The sequence below is a fragment of the Cetorhinus maximus genome, chromosome 28, assembly GCF_964194155.1.
Source record: "Cetorhinus maximus chromosome 28, sCetMax3.hap1.1, whole genome shotgun sequence".
NCBI lineage: Eukaryota > Metazoa > Chordata > Chondrichthyes > Lamniformes > Cetorhinidae > Cetorhinus > Cetorhinus maximus.
The window spans coordinates 20,578,463-20,600,723 of NC_135906.1; the positions used below are offsets into that span (position 1 = coordinate 20,578,463).

At 45.0% G+C, this 22,261-nt stretch overlaps 1 protein-coding gene across 1 annotated transcript in view; it reads left to right on the top strand.

Annotated features, from left to right (window-relative positions):
* Positions 1-22,261, top strand: part of vav1 (vav guanine nucleotide exchange factor 1) — a 107,654-nt gene that overhangs the window by 67,680 nt on the left and 17,713 nt on the right. Inside the window, exons 3-16 of the mRNA XM_078531381.1 lie at positions 1,605-1,663; positions 4,150-4,215; positions 5,099-5,207; positions 6,116-6,214; positions 6,384-6,452; positions 9,783-9,886; positions 12,531-12,630; positions 13,814-13,909; positions 14,735-14,803; positions 14,901-14,987; positions 15,690-15,775; positions 18,462-18,594; positions 20,165-20,274; positions 21,804-21,905. Of these exons, the coding sequence (XP_078387507.1) occupies positions 1,605-1,663; positions 4,150-4,215; positions 5,099-5,207; positions 6,116-6,214; positions 6,384-6,452; positions 9,783-9,886; positions 12,531-12,630; positions 13,814-13,909; positions 14,735-14,803; positions 14,901-14,987; positions 15,690-15,775; positions 18,462-18,594; positions 20,165-20,274; positions 21,804-21,905 (1,289 nt within the window). The remainder of the gene's footprint in view (positions 1-1,604; positions 1,664-4,149; positions 4,216-5,098; positions 5,208-6,115; positions 6,215-6,383; positions 6,453-9,782; positions 9,887-12,530; positions 12,631-13,813; positions 13,910-14,734; positions 14,804-14,900; positions 14,988-15,689; positions 15,776-18,461; positions 18,595-20,164; positions 20,275-21,803; positions 21,906-22,261) is intronic.

Here is a 22,261-nt window from a genome sequence, read left to right on the forward strand (position 1 = left end):
TTAACCCTCAGAATGTTGATAGTGGGGGATTCAGCGATGGTAATGCCATTGAATGGAGCAATGGTTAGGTTGCTGAGGATGGTCATTGCCTGGCACTTGTATGGCGCGAATGTTACTAGCCACTTGTCAGCCCAAGCCTGGATATTGTCCAGGTCTTGCTGCATTTGGACATGGGCTGCGTCAGTATCTGAGGAGTCGCGAATGGTGCTGAACCTTATTCTATATATAAACCCCACCTAAACCCCTCAATTAGACTTCACCCTGTAACTCACTCCAGTGTAACTGTTATTCATATATACACCCCACCTGAACACCTTGATTAGATTCCAGCCTGTAGCTCACCCCAGTGTATCTGTTATTATATATATTAACCCCTGAACCCTTTGATGAGATTCCAGCCTGTAGCTCACTCCCTGGGTGTTCATTATCCCCAGTGCCTACTCTTTGTTAGCAGAGATATGACTGAACTTTAGTGTCAAGCAGTGTGCCACCATTCCATGGTGTGGTTAGCTGGGGTCGTGTGAGAAAACAGTTTTCTTTTCAACACCCAACTCTTTCAGTTCTTCTCTCTCGTCAATTTTCTCTTCTCTCTTCCCCTGGAGGTGTTTAACACTTACTGCTCCAAGGGTTTAAACTGTCCCCCACTTAGTGGCCAATAATCACAGGTACCTCCAAGTAGCCATTATACCTGGATGAGCATTGATTTTGAATGTCATCAAGCTATTTAATTTATTCTTTCATTGGTTGCGGGCATCACTGGCAAGGCCAACATTTGTTGCCAATCTCTAATTGCCCTACATCATTTCAGAAGACAGTTAAGAGTCTAACCCACCCTTGGGCCTGGAGTCACATGTTGGCTAAACTGGGTAAGGACGGCAGATTTCCTTCCCTAAGGGGCATTAGTGAACCAGGTGGGTTTTTACCATCAATCAGATGATAGTTTTATGGTCACCATTACTGAGAGCAGCTTCCAGATGTTATACAATGAATTTAAATTTCACCAGCTACCGTGGTGGGATTTGAACCCGTGACCCCAGGGTATTAGCCTGGAACCTCGAGGATTAATTAGTCCAGTGACCTTACCATTGCACCGCCATCATCCCAGATGTCACATCCTGAGCCTGATCCTTGCCCTCACAGAACTGTCACATGTTCACAATTGCAGTAGGTGGGGGTAGTTGGGAGTTTGTGTGGTAATCGAGCACATATGCCAACATTGAAGATTAGATCAGAAATGTGGGTGAAGGACAAGGAGTGACGGACAGATTATTTTCTCATCTTGGGGAGGGCGATGGGAGGGGGGTAAACAGGGGCTGGTTGGACCAAATGGCCTGTTTCCATGTTGTAAAGTATTTCTCCGCATGAATGTGCGTCTTTTCACTTTCAGGTGCTGATCAGCCTGTTGTGTGTGAACAACCTTTACACCCTTTCATCTTTGCTCCTTAGCTGTGGTATTTGGTGGCTATGTCTCCTCTAACTTGACGAAACTTATTCACCTTTTGTGGTCACTTGGTTTAGCTGGTCAGGATCACAGATTGGCGTTTGGTACCACATCTTCTGTGTAGGCAGCATTTTCGAGGTAACTCTTTCTCATTCTCTTTCAGGTCATTGACACTCTGTCCTATTTATCATACACTTCCATAGCGCAAAGGAAAGGGATCTGGTAAGTGGAAGTATCATGTCACTATCATCTGGTTAATCTCAGTCTGCTCCTGAAGGAGCGTGCACACTGCTGATTCTGGAGATACCTTCTGAGTCTCTGTGAGGCTAGTCGAGAAACCATTAGTATTAATAGCTAAAAGTTTTCACTTAGCCCATTGTTACTTATGGTGAATAAACCCCAGTGTAAATCAGATGGCCGGAATAGCCAGTACCTCTGCTGCACATTTTATGTATTCTAACAATTATTTATTCAATTCTCTTATTAAAAACTATAATAGATTCTGCTTCCATCTTTGTTTCTGCTGAAAGAAACAAAAGACCTGCATTTATATAGCACCTTTATGGTTTCAGAATGCCCCAAAGCACCTTACAGCCAATTAGTTTTATTTTGAAGTGCAGTCACTGTTATAATATAGAAATGCGGCAGCCAATTTACACACAGCAAGCTCCCGCAAACAGCAATGGGATTTAGGAACATCATCTGTTTTAATGATGTGTTTGAGGGGTGAATATTGTCCACGAAAATGGGGAAGGACTCTTCTGCTCTCGTTCATAATCGTGCTGTGGGGTCTTTCACGTCCGCCTAATGTCTTGCCTACAAGTGCACCACTCCCTCGGTATTGTACTGGGAGCGTCAGTCTAGAATACGTGCTCAAGTCTCTGGAGTGGGACTCGAATCCACAGCCTTCTGGCCCGGAAGACAAGACCCTGTCTCCCTGCTCAAGTCAGTGTTAAAGATCCCATGGCGGTATTCTAAGAGGAAATCCTGAAGGACATCTTTCCTTCAAACAATAGCATTAAGACAGTTTAATTGGTCATTTATTTCACAGCTGTTTGTAGGATCTCACTGTCCACACATTGGCTGCAGCGTTTCCCTACGTTATAAGAGGAGGCGATGGTGCAGTGGTATTGTTGCTGGGCTAGTAATCCAGAGACTCAGAATGAGGTCCTGGGTTCAAATCCTGCTACAGCAGATGGTGGAATTTGAATCTAATAAAAGTCTGGAATTAAAAGTCCAATGATAACCATTTTTGTGAAAGTCCGCCTGGTTCACTAATGCCCTCTAGGGAAGGAAATCTGACATCCTTACCCGGCCTACATGTGACTCCAGACCCACAGTGATGTGGTTGACACATTAGGGATGGGCAATAAATGCTGGCCTAGCCAGTGATGCCCACATCCCATGAATGAATTAAAAAAAAGTGATTATACTTCAAAACTCAATGGTTTGCAAATGTCTTTTGGCTCATCTTGAGGTCATTAAAGATGCTATGTTACCTCTAGAAGTAGAAAATTGGTGATCTTCACTTGTACCTGCACAAGCCACAGTATAAAGGAAAGTAACATTGTAGGAGATGTTGGAGGGAGCAGATATATGGCTACCATCAAGCATCTCCTGTCCCTGTCTGTACAGGGAGTGAAGAAGAGTCATACTGACTCGAAACGTTAACTCTTGTTTTTCTCTCCACAGATGGTGTTAGACCTGTTGAGTTTTTTTCCCAGCATTTTCTGTTTTTGTTTCTGGTTGGACATTATCCAGGAGGTGTCATCACATGACCTCCTGCTTCAACCCTCCCCACGCTCACATCATTGGTCACCCAAAATGCCCATCACCGCCTCAGCCAATGGGAAAACAAATGGGCTCCTCATTGCCCAATTGGATAAATCTTGATCTTCAGCCAAACGTCCTTTCCCCCACCACCATGTCCAATGTGTTTATGAATATTAACAAAAGCATTCAAACTTTTTTTTAACAAAAACAATGTTTTTTTAATGCCCCTAGGGTGTTGGTCACAGTAGCGTCCAGAAGATAAATCTTTAGTTCCTGGAGACTCCAGGGCAATCCTGGAGGGTTGGCAACCCAAACAGAGAGTGGGAGGGTTAGTGGGGGGCAAATAAGTTATTAAAACTACCCCACACTGGGGCTACAGGGTAAATGAATTTTAATAGGATGGAGGAGAAGCGTGGCCAGAAAAAAATACATGTCTGCTCCAGGCCAAAGTCCACCAGCCCTCCTCTGTACCTGGACTGAGATAGCTCCACCAGCTTCATACAGGTTTCCCTGAACACCTGGTGAAGTTACTACAATTATTCCTCTTTTTCCTCATGATTTTAATTTGACTTCATATGTACAAACAACTCGTGCAGACTGAGTCGGTTTGAAAATACATTTTCCTTGGAATCCTCTTCCTACACCACACGGACTGCAGCGGTTCAAGATGGTGGCTCACCACCACCTTCTCAAGGGCAATTAGGGATGGGCAATAAATGCTGGCCCAGCCAGCGACACCCACATCCCAAGAACAAATAATAAAAAAAAATGTAACCTCACTGCCCTGTTCTCTCTCCCAGATTTTCAACTGCTTCATTTATGTTAACACCTATCACCCAGAAGGGGTGTTCAGGCAGTTTTGTCTTATTTATATGTGAAAAATGGCTGTAATACATGTCTTATGAAGGAAGTGAATAAAATATATCTTTTTGCAGCTCCTTTCCAACAGAAGACAGCTTGGCCGATGATGATATCTACAGTGGGCTTTCTGATGTCATTGAGTAAGTTACAGACTGCTCCATCATTCTGACCTCGCACCCTCTACAAGTGTTACACAAGCTTGGGTTTGTGTAACATTTGCTACCTGCACTCTTCCACCACCCTGTTCACTTATCACTGCTCTGGTCGCTGACCTACACCTGCTACTGGTCTAGCAACACCTCCATTTTACACATTTTTGTCCGTGTGTATCAAATCCCTCTGTGGTCTATCTCTAACCTTCTCCAGCCCCAGAACCCCCTGAGACCTCTGTGCTCCTCCAATCCTGGCCTCTTGTGCATTATTGATTTTCATCACCATTGGTGCCTGGGCCCTAAGCTCTTGAATTCCCCCCACTAAGCCTGTCCACCTCTCTACCTCTCTCCTCCTCCTTTAAGACGCTCCTTAAAAGCTACTTCTTTGACCAAGCTTTGGTCACCTGACCTAATATACACCCCTCTGTGCTTTGGTGTCAAATGTTGTATGATTATGCTTCTCTGAAGCACCTTGGGATGTTAAGCTATGTGAAAGTGCTATATAAATGGAAATTAGTGTTATTTTTGGCCATAGCTGGTTGATTCAGTCTGACATGTTGTGGTCTGATACAAATGGGTTGCATCCGAAAAGGCTTTTAGCCATCACACTGAAGGGGTTGGGGCTCAAGGAACCTCCTCTACGTGCCTGTACTGGGCTGGGAGATTGACCTATAGACAGATTTGATAAGAATTTTCCATCCATCAATTAACCTGTCTTCCATTTAAATAGTTAATAATCTCACAACCCTGTTGTATGGTCATGCTTCACTTGTTGCGTGTGGTTAGATGTTGGATCATTACTGAAGTTTATTCTGGAGTTCACTGTGGTCACTACTCTCTTCACATGATCCCATAACCTTTGTCTAAACAGTGACACTGGAGAGGAAGATGACGACCTATATGATTGCGTGGAAAATGAAGATGATGAAGGAGGTGAAATATATGAAGATCTGATGAGGACTGAGATGGTGATGGCACCGGTATGAGATCTATCCTGCCAAGTTTGGCATCTCCAATTTTCTCTGTCCTCTTCTCTTGAATTCAAACAAAGCAGTGTTGATGATAGGGAAGTCTGGATTGTGTGATGGCTGGGTAGGATAATCAAGCATAGAAGACATCACAGCTCCTGCCCCGATCTAAGGTCAACAACCTGTCCTTCCAAAAAGAAGGTCCTGGATGGTGATTGGGAGCTGGAACCTCAGCTCCATTTTTGCTGCTTTCTTCTCTAACATTTGCCAATTCTCAGTGAAGAGAATCGGAATGGAAATCTGCTCTCTGACTATTGACGATCATTTCGAGGTGCTGGGCTCAAAATTGGGTGAATTACCCATGTAGAAATCCATCCCTTTGACAGCCAGGTTAAAGTATCAAACTCAGTGAATGGGGGCTGATGGAAACTCAGTTGCTACCACTCTAGCGTGGAATGTGTGCATAATCCCACTGACTGTCCATTAGACCACGAGGCACTCCCTGAACACTGTTCTCATACCTGTGTATAAGCTTGACTTTAGTGCTGAGTTGCACTGTATTGTCCTCAATCTCTCAGCAGTTATTGAGAAGCCGCACTGCCTCTCAAAGCGCTGAATGGTTTCCAGTGTCAAAGCTGTTAAGCCAACTCCTGTGCCAATCGTGGTCATCATGCAATGGATCAAAACTTGCCATCCTGCCTGCAGCTGATCCATTGCACCATCTCAACCAAATGTCCCAACCAAGGAGAACTGTTGGTTTTGGGGTGGAGTTTGTGGCGGGGGAGGGGATTGTGGTGGGGGGAACGGCGGGGGTGGGGTGCAGAATGAGATTGGGAACTGAGTTTTGAAATGGTTTTTGGGTGGGGGAATATTGTTGTAAAAATGGGCCATTGCCTCACTAATGGGGGTCTATATTTCAGCCACAGAGGATGACAGATTCAGACAAACGGAATTGCTGTCTTCAGGAGCTCAGACAGACGGAGGAGAAGTACACGGAAACATTAGAATCCATACATCAGGTAGGATCAAGGTCAGGGAATCAATGGGCATGGAACAGACCATAGCAGTTTCTTCTGATAATATTGAGTTGATATCATGGAGCAAGTGTACTAGAGTTGTCTTGTCTTCTGGTCAATGGGAACCTTGCTGATCAGTGGTTTTACAGGAATCTCTGTTTCCATTTTACAGCATTTTTTTAGACCATTGCATCGGTTTCTCAACGTCCACGACTTAGAGAACATATTCCTCAACATTGAGGTAAGTCATTCATTGTCATCATCAATGACTCGATCTTTATTTTCATCTGAGTGGTTCTGAATCTATTTATCTTATTCCAAGTTGAGATGACTGGCACATCAACTGCTCCCAAACCCTGTCAGTGCTTCCCCTGATCCAGGCCAGCGACTGCTTCTAGATTTGGCTCCATATGATTTAACCTCTGATCTTCACTACGCAGGGACTGGCCCAGCATGCAATGGATTAAACACAGGGTCTTTTCTGAGGGCTGGCTTTAAACCAGTCCAGCCTGGATGGGGTGAATGTCGCCTCCACCTGTGGTCCTCTGATGGTCCTTCAGAAAATGAGTTTGGGCAGTAGCACCTTTTCTCTGAAACAGCACAGAACTGCTTCTCAATGAGCCCATGACGTCCCTTAGAGAGGCCTCAGAGATGACAGTTCCCACCCTTCTGGGATGGATTGAGGTGAAACAGGGTGCTCTCCAAGGTGAACTAATGGAGCAGATTCAAGAGCAGATTAAGAGCGTTTGACTTGAGAGAGATTGGTGCTAACATGGGTGGCTCAAAATGAAAAGGCCTTCAAAGGCTCAGCCCTTCCTCCCCTTCAGCCTAAGTGAACACCCAAAAAAAAGAAATCAAATCCCCTTTGCTTGGAGACTTGCCTGTTGATGGCAGGGTGACCTACAGGTTCGTCCCATAATTGGGGTGACTGTCCTGGGACGTTGTTTTTCCTGTGCTTCAGACCTTTAGATTTTGCACATATGCATCACGCATCTGAGTATTTGCACTGCTCCCAGCTGCCTGATTGGACAGGTTCACCAGCACCGCCCCCCACCACCTCACCCCACCCCACCCCCCACCACCCACCACCCCACCCCACCCCCCCACCACCCCACCCCGCCCCCCCACCACCCACCACCCCGCCCCCCACCACCCACCACCCCACCCCCCCACCACCCCACCCCGGCCCCCACCACCTCACCCCCCACCCCCCACCACCCCACCCCCCACCACCCCACCCCCCACCCCCCCACCACCCCACCCCACACCCCCACCCCCACCACCCCACCCCACCACCCCACCACCCCACCCCACCTCCCCACCACCCCACCCCGCGCCCCCACCACCCCACCCCGCCCCCCACCACCCACCACCCCACCCCGCCCCCCACCACCCCACCCCGCCCCCCACCACCCCACCCCACCCCCCACCACCCCACCCCGCCCCCCACCACCACTCCACCCCACCCCCCACCACCCCACCCCCCACCACCCCACCCCACCACCCCACCCCACCCTACCCCCCAACACCCCACCCCACCCCACCACCCCCCCACCACCCCACCCCACCCCCCCAACCCCACCCCACGCCCCCCCAACCCCACCCCACCCCACCCCATCTCTGCAGTCACAAAATGTCTGCACTCATGCTGCAGCTCTAACTTCCAGTAGCTTCGACAGTTTCTTTGCTTTTCTCTGAGTCATCACACCAGGCTTAACTAATCAAGCACAGTAAACAGACTCACATAATCAAACGCAGAACGATTGAGCACTACGTTGTGTTCAGTGTGTATCTGTTGACTGCTCACGTTGCTGGGTGTTGTAATATATCTTTAAGGGATAGCAGCATGCCGACACTGGAAGGGGAGTGTGTCATGTGATTTCAGGCTCAGTTTCAATTTGGCTGGTGAGCAGAACACAACGCACACAGCTCTGCTGCTGATGGCTTCAGGCTTCCTGTCCATGTATATCTGTTCTTATGTGCCAGGTCTAAATAAATGAACCCATAATGTGTTTACACAATCCCATATGAGTGATTGTTGCTTTTATATCATCATAAAAACATGACACTGTGTGCTGTCAGTCAAGTCTGTGGGTGCGTTTAGAGAAACTGAAGCCAGGCTGCAAGTATGAGGCTGCAGACATTTTAAAAGCAATGGAAATGGGTAGCTGTTAGGAACAATGTATAGCTTTAAGTTTAATTTATATTTTGTATTTGGGTGTGAAGAAAGGTGAAACCTGGTTTTAGTTTCATTGAGAGTTTTTGTGAGCTGGGTGCTGGTAGGTCTGGGCCCTGTTTGCCTACATGCATTTTTAATGAGGTTTTGTAACTCTTGAAGTTAAGAGATAGGTTACCAATGGGGTCAGTAGTTTAATAAAGTTAAGTAAAAAAAAACATGAAGCAGAAAAAACTGTGCTGTTGCCTAGTGACAGGGGTCCAGAGACACACAGAGAGACAGGGAAACACAGAAGGGTAGTCAGTCAGTTGTGTGTACCAGACAGTACAGGCAGAAGGTATAATCTTTTGAATAAGAAATCCTGTAAGCCTGCTCAGGAACTGAGTTTAGGGAAATCGTGTGTTTGCTCTGAAGCTGAAGTGATAGTGAGTTCAGACTGTGGTTTTTAGGTTTCTCAGCGAGAGATATCAGCTAACGAAGAGCTCAGCTCAGAAGTCTGCCAAAAGAAAACTGTTTCAAACTGATCCAAGCAAGAAACCTTGGTGTTGAGACAGTGGTAAATCTTCACTGGGATTTTGTGTCTGTAAGGGTTGCTGGGATAAAAGGAATATTGTGAGTTTGAATAATATTCTAGCATCAGTATTGAAATCTTTCCAATCTTTTTGTCTAGTGTGATATATGTTCATTTTTTTTCTTGTTTAATAAACATTTTATTCTTTGTGTTAACAGTACATTGGCAGACTCTTGTGAATGTGTTCAGGAGCAGACCTCCATGGTTTCTATAAAAAAAAAATCAAAGTTAGGATCCACCAAGCCAGGTTTCACTCTAGGATCTGACTGATTCAGTATTAACATCAGCTGGGATCATAACAGTAACTGAATACCTATGAGTCCATTTTGTGCTCCTGGTGTAGACCAGTTTAACCTCCGTTACATCTGAAGCATCAATGAGGACCAGAATCCACGAGTTGTATCATGCCCATTGGCAAGCACCTCAATCACATCTGAATCCATTGAGGATGGAGACGAAGAAAGAGCAAATGCAGGGTATCTTCTGCAGGGCAGCATGTTGTGGGGGGGGGAGACAGTAATGAGTTACGTCCACAAGTGGATATCGAACAGCATTGGGAGCTTCATAGCTGATGGTGGAGACTTTGTTCTATTGGCCTTGGCTGGATTGAAACCATGTTCCTAAAAGTGAAAAAACACTGGCTTGGTTTTCTTGAGTTCATATTGTCAATCGAGAAGCTCATCCACTGCCTGAACATAGCGGGACATTCGGGGCAAGCTGCCTTTGTCTCCCTGTCCCTGGCACTCCAATATCTATACCTGTGATAGTCAACATGAGCAATAAGTATTCTCCAGTACCATTGATTTGTGGCTGTGTCTCCACAGGAACTATTGAATGTGCACAAAGGTTTACTAGAAGAAATCCAAACCTCTATCAAATTGAACAACGCCCAAAACCTCCATGAAATCTTCAATAATTACAAGAAAAGGTGAGTGGGTGGCTGCCTAACTATATTACGACCCAGTCAAGGTTGAAAGTTTAATGTTGTCACTCCATTGGATTAAAGGGACATGGCCATTGAAAAGGTGCTCATCCTTTTACTTTCTCCTTCTGCCTTTTCCCCTCGTTTGCTGAAGGGTTTTTGTTCATGCTAAGGTATGATTCCAGGTGTACAACCTGATACCTCAACCCATTCTTCATATGGGGGAGAGGGTGGCGTCGTGGTAATGTTGCTGGACATTAGGCTGAAGCTAATGTTCTGGGTACATGTGTTCAAATCCCATGACGATGCCTTCCACTGGTGGAACCAGAAAATCCCAAACTAAATTCAATTGATAAAACCTGGAATTGAAAGCCAGTCTTAGTAATGGTGACCATGAAACTATCATTGATTGTTGCTAAAAACCCATCTGATTTATTAATGTCCTTCAGGGAAGGAAATCTGCTGTCTTTACCCGGTTCTGGCCTACATGTGACTCCAGACCCACAGAAATGTGGTTGAATCCTCTGAAATGTCCTAGCAAGCCACTCAGTCCAAGGGCGATTACAGATGGGCAATAAATGCTGACCTTGCCAGCGACACCCACATCCCATCAAAGAATAAAGAAATATAAAAGCCTAAACGTTAAGCATCAGTTAGCTGTTTAATCTCAATAGAGTCCTGACACAATGTCCACACATGTGCAGCAGGGGAAATCTGCGTTCGCTTTTCCCTTCCTTATTTATAGAGAAGCTAACAGCAAAGGCCCGAGGATGAAAACCTGGAACCTTCTCAGACTACCTGGCTCAGTACCAGACTCAGCAAGTCAATACCAAATGCGCTATAGATGAGGGAACTGGAAGAAGAGAGAGTCAATGAGTTAAGATTCAATGGGAGGATGCAAACAGCTGTAAAAATACTCACGCTCCAACCTCCACTAGGAAAGCTCAAGCAGAAGAATTGGAATAAGAATGAGAGGGAAGATGGGGAGATTTTTTTTTTAACACAGTGAGGTCTCAGGATCTGGAATGTGCTGCCTAAAAGCCTGCTGGAAGCAGATTCAATAGTTACTCTCACAAGGGGATTAAAGGGATTGGATAAATACTTGAAGGGTAAAATGCGCAGGGCTCCGGGGAAAGAGTAAGGGAATGGGAATAATCGGATAGCTCTTTCAAAGAGCTAAATGGCTAAATGGCCTCCTTCTGTGCTAGAGGATTTTATGAACTCACAATTACTGTGAAGAAGCTCCCATTGACAGAGTCAAAGTAAGCTTGCTAAACCAAAACCTAGAGATTCAATTCACAGTTAATTGTCAATGGCTCCAGATGTAATCACTTACAAGGTTGAGAAGGTCTTGAGTTATGAGGGAAAGAGCTGGAGAAAATGAACTTTTCAGTCTTCAATGGAGGGCACCAAGTAGAAGTAAATAAGATAGTAAACAGAGCAAAGAGAAATCTAGAAGATTCCATCACCCCGTTTGGAAGAAGAGCAGGGAAGTTCCTGGCCAATATTCATCCCTCAAACAACACCTAAAAACTGGTTATCTGGTCATTATTTGCAATAATGTATTTGTTGGAGTTGGCAGTACTCAATTTGGCTCCTGCGTATATCCTATAATACATCAGAAACCACATTTCAAAAGGACTTTATTGATTATAAGGCACTTTGGGACATCTTAAGGTTGTGAAAGTCAATATATATATCTTTTTTTAAACCTGGACAAGGAGATTTCAGGTTCAAAATTGCTGAAAGGTGAACTTGGCAGCAGATCAGGAGCCCTTTCATTCAATGAGTGATCAGCACCTAGAATGGATTTACAGGGCAGGGCAGCCTAGGTAAGAATCCTGGGACCTTAAAGAGACAGTTGTGCTGGTGGGACTGTAGGATCGGCTTAAATGGAAGAGTTACATCAGGTCAAGTAGCCTCCCTCTGTGTATACCTTGTGATTGTGAGGCTTGTTCAAAAATATCACAGAAGATCTTATTGTTTTTGATGGTGCAGCTGAGTGAAGTTTCTGTCTCAACAGAATCCATTACGAACCAATAGAGCCTCTTTAAGCAATAATTTAAATGAATTTAGTGGCTCGTGCCTCATTCATCCAGAGTCTATCTCTGACAGTATTGTTATTTATTTATTCTTCAATGGGATGTGGACATCACTGGCGAGGCCAGCATTTGTTGCCCATCCCTAATTGCCCTTGAACTGAGTGTCTTGCTAGGCCACTGCAGAGGGCAGTTAAGAGTCAACCACATTGCTGTGAGTCTGGAGTCACATGTAGGCCCAGACCAGGTAAGGACGGCAGATTTCCTTCCTTAAAGGGCATTAGTGAACTAGATGGGTTTTTTTTAATGGCAATCAATGATAGTTTCATGGTCACCATTACTGAGATTAGCTTTCAATTCCCGATTTTATTAAGTGGATTTAAATTCCACCAGCTGCCATGGTGGGATTTAACCCATGACCCCCCCAGTGCATTAGCCTGGGCCTCTGGATTACTAGCCTACATTACCACTGTGACACTATCTCCTCCTCACCCCTCTCCGCTCCCCCCTCCACATCTGGCGAGATAAGAAGAGAAATGGCCATTGATTGACAGTGACCAGCATGTGTTGGGATCACTAAAGGGCCTTTGTTTGTCTTTTGCTTCCCAAAGGTTGTTACTGTATGGAAGGTACTGTAGTCAGGTGGAGGCAGCCACGAAACACTTGGACAAGATCGCGAGCATAAGGGAAGATATTCAGATGAAGCTGCAGGTAGGAGCCCTTTTGAAGTGACTGTGCTGCATTTTACCCACAGCTGCCTTTCCATTTCAGTTGCCCACCGACACTCTGTGGGCTTTGCAGAATTTCCTGGACTCAGAATGTTAGCATTAGTAACTTGGGGGTATCCTGAGAGGATTTCCGAGCTGCTGAGCACCTTTCAGTTTGGAGCAAGACAAAAGTTCAATTGCTCTGTGTTCGATTATGTGCCTGGTAACTGATCTATGCTCGCTGTGCTTTGATTGGTTAAGCCTGAGTGATGACTCAGAGCTCAAGGAAACAGACGCTACTGGAGCCTGAGCTGTAAGCGTGAGTGTGGACAGTTCAGCATTGCAGAGATACTTTTAAATTCTTGTAAATAAACCTGTTGCACACTTAGAAACTAGTGTTATCTCTGCATTGCTCTGAGATTTATAATAAAATAAACAACAGACTGGCGAACGCCTGCAAGTGCACAACAATCTGAAGTAGTTGTAAAATTGTTCAAATGTGGTTTGGATCGAGATTGGCCCCCTTTTTTTAAGCTGTCCCGCCTTTGCATCGCTGCCTGTTTCTTTGAACTAAATGTTTTCATGGGTTTGGGTTTCAATATTACTCCCGAACTCCTCTGTTTGAAACATTTTGCCTGGGATAGGCCATTTTCCCTGCCACACACCCACCCAACCCCCTCCACCCCGGGGTAAAGCACCCTCCTCTCTCAGCACAGCGCGGGACATAGCAGGGAATGGCCAATTGCAAACATTGCTGTCAGCAGGGAGTGCGGGTACCACTTTAAGAAGTCTCACCAGTACCTTTCAGTTCCTGTCATGGAAATGATGACCTCAGCGCTTGACACAAATTGCATCTGAAGGGTTGTACCACCCGCAGTATTTAAGTGAGGACACCATGAAATTCCGGGGTGATCTTTGTTGGGGATTTAAGATCTTAGATAGTTAAGAAATTCGATTTTTCATGAGGTGGGATTGGGAGGGAATACTCTGTTAAAAGTGATAGCGTTCTGTCAGAAGAGGTCCCATTGATGAGACTGGATTCTATAAGAGAATGTATCCCAATGATAACACTCACTTTGTCAAATATTTTCCACAAAACCATCTCATACACTTTGCTTTTGCCGATTGAATAAGAGCAACAGTCTTTCAAGGCTGCCGAGTGTAATTCCTGGTGTTCTTTCTTTCAGGAATGCTCCAACAGAGCGAACAATGGAAGATTCACCCTACGAGACCTCTTGATGGTGCCCATGCAAAGAGTCCTCAAGTATCACCTTCTGCTTCAGGTAGACAATTGCAAGGAGCCCAGCTAGAAATATTGGAAATATTTTCCATCTCAGCTGCTGACCATTGGGGAAATCTTTCTCGTTGCAGCCATTGACTGAGAGGTTTGCAGTCCTGTAATAATCAGTCCCTCCTCCCTTCAATGATTATTAGCTCTCTGTGAATCTCAAAGGGGGTAAAATTGGTCTTTGCCAGTAGCATGAAACGGGATCACAGCAACTTGCAGAATCTTTTGCACCATGCTCAATTTCTCTCCCAGTGAAGTCAATATATATCAGAAAGGTCACGGCTTCAATCTGCACTCTGCTGTTCTCAGCCAAGATATTGGCAGGGTCGGAGTAATTATCATCAGTGCCTCTGGGCTAGAGAGGGGAAAGATATGCGTAAGTGCGGACAGTATAAAAGGTTTACAGTGTTCCTTGTAGAGCCAACACTCACTGTCTCTAGGTTCATGGATGAAGAATGAACATCTGGGCTATATCCCGACCACACCTGGAATCCCAAGATGAGTCGATATTTTCACGCAGGAGGGAGGAACTTTTTTAAAATAAAAAAATAATTATCGGGATGTGGGCATCACTGGCAATTTATTGCCCATCCCTCATTGCCGTTAATCAGGCGGTGGTGAGCAGCCTTCTTGAACTCGCTGTCTTGTAGGTACACCCGCAGCGCAGTTAGGGAGGAAGTTCAGGAGTTTGACCCAGCAATGATGAAAGGAACAGCTTACGTATGTCCAAATTGGACTGGTGTGCGCAATTTGGAGGAGGCACGATCACCTCTATATGTTTATGATCATGTTCTAATGTCTCACTGATGTGTTGCTGCAGGAATTAGTGAAGCACACCACTGACGAGAAAGAAAAGGATAACTTACGGACAGCTTTGGATTCCATGAGGGTGAGTGGACGATGTCTTGCAGCTTTGTACCTAATATGTCGAGAATTAATAATAGGAAAACGATTATATTTATCTTCATTCATTCCCTATCCTTTAGGATTTGGCCCAGTGTGTAAATGAAGTGAAAAGGGATAGTGAAACTCTCAAACAAATCACAAGCTTCCAGTTATCAATAGAGAACTTGGTAAGTCAGGGGTCAATAAAACTGTATGTAGTGTCTAATTGTGTTCATCCAGTTGTTGTATAAAGCTTAATAGAGAGAGAGAGAGAGAGAAAGTTAGTAGACACATTCACCGATCACACAATTCCAGCAAAGAGGTCTGTCTCAAAGTATGTGCCAGAGCAGGTTGCACATTCCTATTGAGCTGGATCAACACTGGAACTGAAGGATGGCCAGAGTACCTACATAATCCATCCATGGTATAAAAATGGGGAAAGAGCAGGACGGAGTGGAACTAATTGGTTAGCTTGTCCAAAGAGCTAGCACAAGCATGGTGAGCCGAATGGCCTCTTTCTGCACTGGATGATTCTATATGATTTCTCTGATGGATCTGTGGGGGGGTCTCAGCTCCCAAAATGGCTGACACCATTGCACGCTGTGGCTCTTAGACAGGCCGCTTAACCGACGACCATCTCCAATTTTGCTGCATAATCCAGCCATCGTGCAGTTGAGATCATCAGCCTCTCCCTAGATAGTAGGGAAGCCCACCATGCAGCTAGGATGATCAATCCTTACTACCTAGTGGATCAGTCCACCATGCAAATTATGATCATCAGCCTCCAGCAAGCGAGTGGGGCTGTCAGCCAGAGTGGAGCAGAGATATCTCGTCACTCGAGAAATTACATTGCATCTAAATGTCTCTCATCCAGTATTGTTCATTCCTAGAACCAGTCATTGGCTAGTTACGGGCGACCCAAGATAGATGGAGAGCTACGCTTGACGAGTGTGGACAAACGCTCCAAACAGGATAGGTAAGTGGATGTCCCTCTCTGCAGTTACAACCGAAGAATTTTTCCTTTCTTTATTCTTTCTGGCCAGCATTTGTTGCCCATCCCCAACTGCCCTTGAATTGACCTTGCTAGGCCATTTCAGAGGGCAGTTACGAGTCAACCACATTGCTGTGGCCAGGTAAGGACAGCAAATTTCCTTCCCTACAGGACATTAGTAAGTCAGATGGGTTTTTACAGCAACCAATGATAGTTTCATGGTCACATTACTGAAACTAACTTTATATTCCATGTTTATTAAGTGAATTCAAATTCCACCAACGGCCGTGGTGGGTTTTGAACTCATGGCCTCCAGAGCATTAGCCTGTGTCACTAGTCCAGCAACATAACCATTACACTACCCTTTTCCCAATGTAAAATGTTCTAGATTATTTTGCACACCTCAGCCAGCCACTCAATGCAGATCACTAGTTTGACCCTGCAACCTGTCAGGAACAACATAGCCGGTGGATGGAAAAGAAAAGAGAGCACTAAGAACATGCTGAGAATCGTTTACCTCTGGCTTGGTGCCTCACCAGCCTTCCAATTCAGCACGACTGCTAACCAACATTTTCCTCCTTGTTCATTGTTATATTAACTTATGTGCAATTATATCTTTGGTTGACTCTTAATTGCCCTCTGAAATGGCCTAGCAAGCCACTCACTTCAAGGGCAATTAGGGGAGGGCAACAAATGCTGATCTTGCCAGTGACACCCACACCCCATGAAAGAATGAGTAAAAATAGAGTCTCTAATGCTGACAAAAACATCCCAGGGTTCTTCACAGAGGGTGCGCTGCAGGAATTCACCAAGGCTCCTTAGACAGCACCTTCCAACCCCACGACCACTACCATCTCGAAGGACAAGGGCAGCAGATAGATGGGAACACCACCACCTGGAATCTCCCCTCCAAGTCACTCACCATCCTGACTTGGAAATATATCAGCTGTTCCTTCACTGTCACTGGGTCAAAACTCTGGAACTCCCTCCCTAACAGCACTGTGGGTGTACCTACACCACATGGACTGCAGCGGTTCAAGAAGGCAGCTCAGCACCACCTTCTCAAGGGCAATTAGGGATGGGCAATAAATGCTGGCCCATGAATGAATAAAATAAAAGGATAACATGCATTCAAACTAAAAACATGGTCAAAGAGGTGGGTTTAAAGAGGATCTGGAAAATAAGAAATAGGAGTAGGAATAGACCATTCAGCCCCTTGAGCCTGCTACACCATTCAATAAGATCATGGATGCAGTCTACCTTAGCTTCACTTTACCACACTATCCCCATATCCCTCAATTCTCTTAATGTCCACAAGTGTATTGATCTTAGCCCTTAATATGCTCAATGGCTGAACATCCACGGCCCTCTGAGATAGAGAATTCCAAAGATTCACAAGAGAGCCAGAGAGGTTTAAGGAGAGAATTCCAGAGTGTAGGTCCTAGTTGATGGGAGGCACGTCTGGGATAATCAACCAGTGAATGAATTCCCAATAGCTTTATCCGATCTAGAACCATGGGCTAGATTAGAGGCAGACAGCCTGGCAAGTCTTTTAATGGCACGGTGAATTCCTACTCATGTGGGAGTGATCTAATAGAGGTGTTTGAGATGACCAAAGGAGTTTGGGGTACGATTGCATTGTGGTTATGTTACTGGACTAGGAATCCAGAGGCCCAGACTGATAACCCGAACACATGAGTCCAAATGCCAGCAAGGCAGCTGGGGAATTTAAATTCAGTTAATCAAATAAATTTGGAATAAAAGGCTCCTCTCTAGTAATGGTGACCACGAAACCATTGTCGATTGTTGTAAAAACCCATCCGGTTCACTAATGCCCTTTTAGGGAAGGAAATCTGCCGTCCTTACCTGGTCTGGCCTACATGTGACTCCAGACCCACAGCAATGTGGTTGACTCTTAGTTGCCCTCTGGGATGGCCTAGCCAACCACTCAGTTGTGCTCAAGAAGGCAGCTTAGCTCTTTGGTGATCATAGACAGGCTATAAATGCTGAGCATTCCTAGTGACGCCCACATCAAATGAACGATTTAAAAAAAAAATGTTGATAGGATAGATAGAGAGAAGGTGTTTCCTCCGGTGAGGGAAAGTACGGAACATGGAGCATGGCCTTAATGAGAGCTTGGTTGTCCTGGGGTGATGTCAGGAAGCACTTCTTCACACACGACTTTTCATGGAAATTTGGAACTGTCTCCCCCAAAATGCTGTTGAGGTGTGAGTCAACTGACAATTAGATTGATATATTTATGCTTAGGAAGGATTATGGAACCAAGGCAGGAAGATGAAGACACAGGTCAATCATGATTTAGCTAATTGGTGGTACAGGCTCAAAGGGCTGAATGGCCTCCTCCTCGTCCTAGACATGGAAACATGAAAAAAAAACATGCATTTTTGTAGCACCTTTAGAGGAAGGTGTCATGAGGTGCGTCCCAAGAATACGGTAAGGGGTAGCTGGATGGACCAAACAGCCTTTTGTTTTGTTCCATGCTGTCTTATGTTGTAATAAACTACAGTCGATGTATTGTCCTGCATTAACTAAGTTAATATCAGTTGTGTATTAAATTATAATAAATTAATACAAATTGCACATTGAGAGTTGCTGCTTCTACAATCTATGCTATACAACCACCAATGGCACTGTTTTGTTTTGTAAACAGATATGTATTCTTATTCGATAAAGCCATCATTATCTGTAAACGTAAAGGAGAGAACTATGAAATGAAGGAAGTAATTGACCTGCAGTATTACCAGATAAAGGATGACCCATCGGGTAGCAGAGAAACCAAAAAGGTACAAGTGTGTGGCATGTAAATTCTCATAAAACTGTGCTCTTTCCTGTTCACTGACCTTTCACCCTTCCCCCTGTAACCCTGGACTAGCACTAAGTATTATTCCTGTCCTACGGCATTAGACAGTTTGGTAACCAGGGTGGTACTCGTTAAATGTCAGAAAGCCAGTCGGTGAAGGATGGACCCAATTTTTGCACGCCTTTATAAATATTTATTTACGACCTTACACGTTACAAGCATGCACCTCCTAACCCAACATCCACCGCTTCAGACTGAGTCTATTTATAAAGGCACAAGTGAGTCACCAGTTAATGCCCATTACCTCCATACAATTAATATACAATTAACAGCAGTGAGCAATAATAAAAGATGGCAAAACTCTCAGGGGGAAAAAAATAAGTAAACCCTAACTGTTAAGCACTGCTGGGCATTGATCTCCTGCCCCGTTTAGGACAGCAATGGAAGCGTCCTTGTGCTATCATTATTTTTGCTTGATGGATTAGCTGGGAGTCACAACCAGAGAAGAGGAGAAGGGAAGCAAATGAATAAGAAACCAATCTGAATGAGACACTTTTGACATGCAAAGTAAATCACTGCAGATTAAAATTAGATCCTTGGAATTAGAGCAGCGCACTACTTTCCAATGTAGGTTCCTAGTTCCCATGCTATAGTCTCGCAGATTCTCCTTACGACTGAGGGAGTGCCACATTGTTGGAGGCTCCAGCCTTCAGATGAAACTTTCAAAATTTCCCCCAGCTGGACAATCCAGAATTTAGGGTAAGGATAAGGGTTCGGCCATTTAGAATTGAGATGAGATGTTTCTTCAGAGTTTCCCAATCCAGAGGTCTGTGGAGACTCAGTCACTGAATATATTAAAGATTGAGACTGGTAAGATCTTTGGACACAAGGGAGTCAATGGATATGGGGATAGTGCGGGAAAAGTGGAGTTGAGGGAGAAGATCGACCATGATCTAACTGAATGATGTAACAGGCTCAAGGGCTGTATGATTGGCTCCTGCTCCTATCTCTTAGGCCCACATTAACTGAGGCCTGTTGCAGTGCACTATTTGAAGAAAGGCAGGGAATTATCGCATCATCCTGGCCAACATTCTTCCCTCAGCCAATGCCACCAAAAAGTAAAGATTAACTGACCAATAATCTCACTGCACTCTGGACAGAGAATTTGTCCATCAAATTTATCAATTATTCAATACACCCCGAAACAATTCACTGGGACATTTTGACGTGATAGTGTTAGATCCAGTAATTGTATATAAGGGAAGATTGAGTCTAGTCATTCAAATGAGGCTAGTCATTTACCCCAAGCAGGCTTATTCTTAAAACAGCTCAGCAGAGTGACAGACTCACAGTTCCTTTCCCCCATGGAGTGTTACAGCTGTATCCGGGCGAGCCAATGTCTATCACCTGTTTTAACAATGCAATTGTTTTAACAATGTAATTGCCAGTCAACAAGATGACGTTGACCTTGACAATGTAATTACTGATACATTGCTCTCCGTAACTTGCAAGTGTTACTAATATTCAACCCCTTTTTCTCTGTTTCTTCCCAGTGGAGCCACATGTTCCTTCTAATTGAAGGTCATGGACAACAGGGGTACGAGCTCTTTTTCAAGACCAGAGAGCTGAAAAAAAAATGGCTTGAGCAGTTCGAAATGGCTTTGTAAGTTTAACATTAAGGAGCATGAGCAGTGAGCGGGACCAGCTAACAATTCCTGTCTGCAGCCTTGTGTCTGATGTGTTGCGATGCTGGGTGATCACTGACTGCCGTGCAACATCTTAATAACAGTACCAAAATCAGGCGAGAGAGCTGGGATACAAAGAGGAGGAAGTCACATTTCAGATGCATAGAGCTTTGATCTGGAGTTTTGCATTCAGTTTGGGTACCACAACTGGTCTTGGTTCAGGACAGATTTACCAAAATTATATCAAGGCTTAGAGAGTCAAATATGAGGACAGGTTGCATGAACTTGACTGGCAATCCCTTGAGTTTAGAAGATTGAGGGGTAATCTATTGAAAAGGATTCAAGAGGGTAGATACTTGAGACTATTTTCTTTTTTGGGAGCATCAAGGACAAAGGGACACGGTCAAATGATTAGAGCTGGGCTTTTTAGGAGTTACACCCCACACAAAGGGTGGTAGAAATTTGTAATTCTGCCCCAAGAGGTTGTGGGCATCGGGGAATAACTGGAGCTTTCAAGACTGTGACTGATGGAATTCTGTTGGGTAAGGGCTCCGAGGGATGTGGAGCAAAGGCAGGTTAATAAAGTTAAGATACAATGTCACCAGTCGCCATGATGGTAAGACAGCTTTGAGGGGCTGAATAGCCTACTCCTGTTCCTTAATATTACACAAGGTGTTGGTAAAGAGAAGCAAGCTTTGGATGTTTCTTCAAATCTTGGTCAAAGAGGTAGGCTTTAACGGTCATCTTAAGGGAGGAGAGTAGAGGCAAAGAGGCTTAGGAAAGAATTCCAGAGGTTAAACAAAAATTTCAATCACTTCAAACTACTGATGATCTTGCCTGGTCTCTGCCTGGGCCCTGAGCTCTGGAATGCCTTCCCTAAATCTCTGTGCCTCTCTCTCTCTCTTAGGGAGTATCTTTAAGACACTCCTTAAAACCTACTGTTATATTGTTATATGATTTGTAAAGAGCTAGGAATGAATTATTATGTGAATGGGTTTCACAGGGTGCACTGCAGTCATGTGCCGAGTAACAATGTAGGAGTCTATCAGTCTGCCAGCCACATCAGAGTAGAAAGGAATACACTTGATGAGGCTCCAACATTTTGAGCCTTTTTAAAAATTCGTTCACGGGATGTGGGCACCACTGGCTAGGCCAGCATTTATTGCCCACCCCTAATTGCCCTTGAGAAGGTGAACTGCAGCGATTCAAGAAGGCGGCTCACCCACCACCTTCTCAAGGGCAACTAGGAATGGGCAATAAATGCAGTGATTATTTTGAACTTATGGGAAGCAGAAGAGATGAGACCTAACCCTTTGCCCAACCATCTGCCCTTATTTCACTTAAATGCCTTGAATGTATTTTTTTATAATACACCTGCGAAATGCCTTTTGATGTTTTATAACATGAAAGGCAACATATAAGTACAACTTATGGCTGGCGTAGGTTAAAGTTGGAAGGGTTCCAGTACCGTTTTGAGCTTCCCTCCTAATTGTCAATTGCCTCTTAGGTCGAACATCTTCCCGGAGAACGGAAACTCAAATAGCCACGATTTTCAGATGCATTCATTTGAAGAGTCATCAACGTGCAGGGCCTGCCAGATGTTGCTCAGGTACAGTTCCTGGCGATACACGCTATCCACGGCAGCATTGACAGACAGCCCCAACTCTAAAACACCCCTTCGTTTCCCTCAGGGGCACAGAACTTTCACACCTTCCACCACCCCCCCCCCCCCCACCCGCCTCCCCACCTCCCACCTCCCGCACCGACGAGTGCAGGATTTGCAGGGGTATCTGGTCCCCATGCTTCTTCTTCAGCTGTGGATCGTCTTCCATGAGTTGCCTGGGTAATGATCTGGAGCTAAGGGTTGGGGGTGGGGGGGTGGTGCTGTAATCTTTTCACAGGGGCAGGGCGATAGGCTAGGAGCTGATGTAGCAAAATTAAAGCGGAATACTCTGGGCGCTGGGA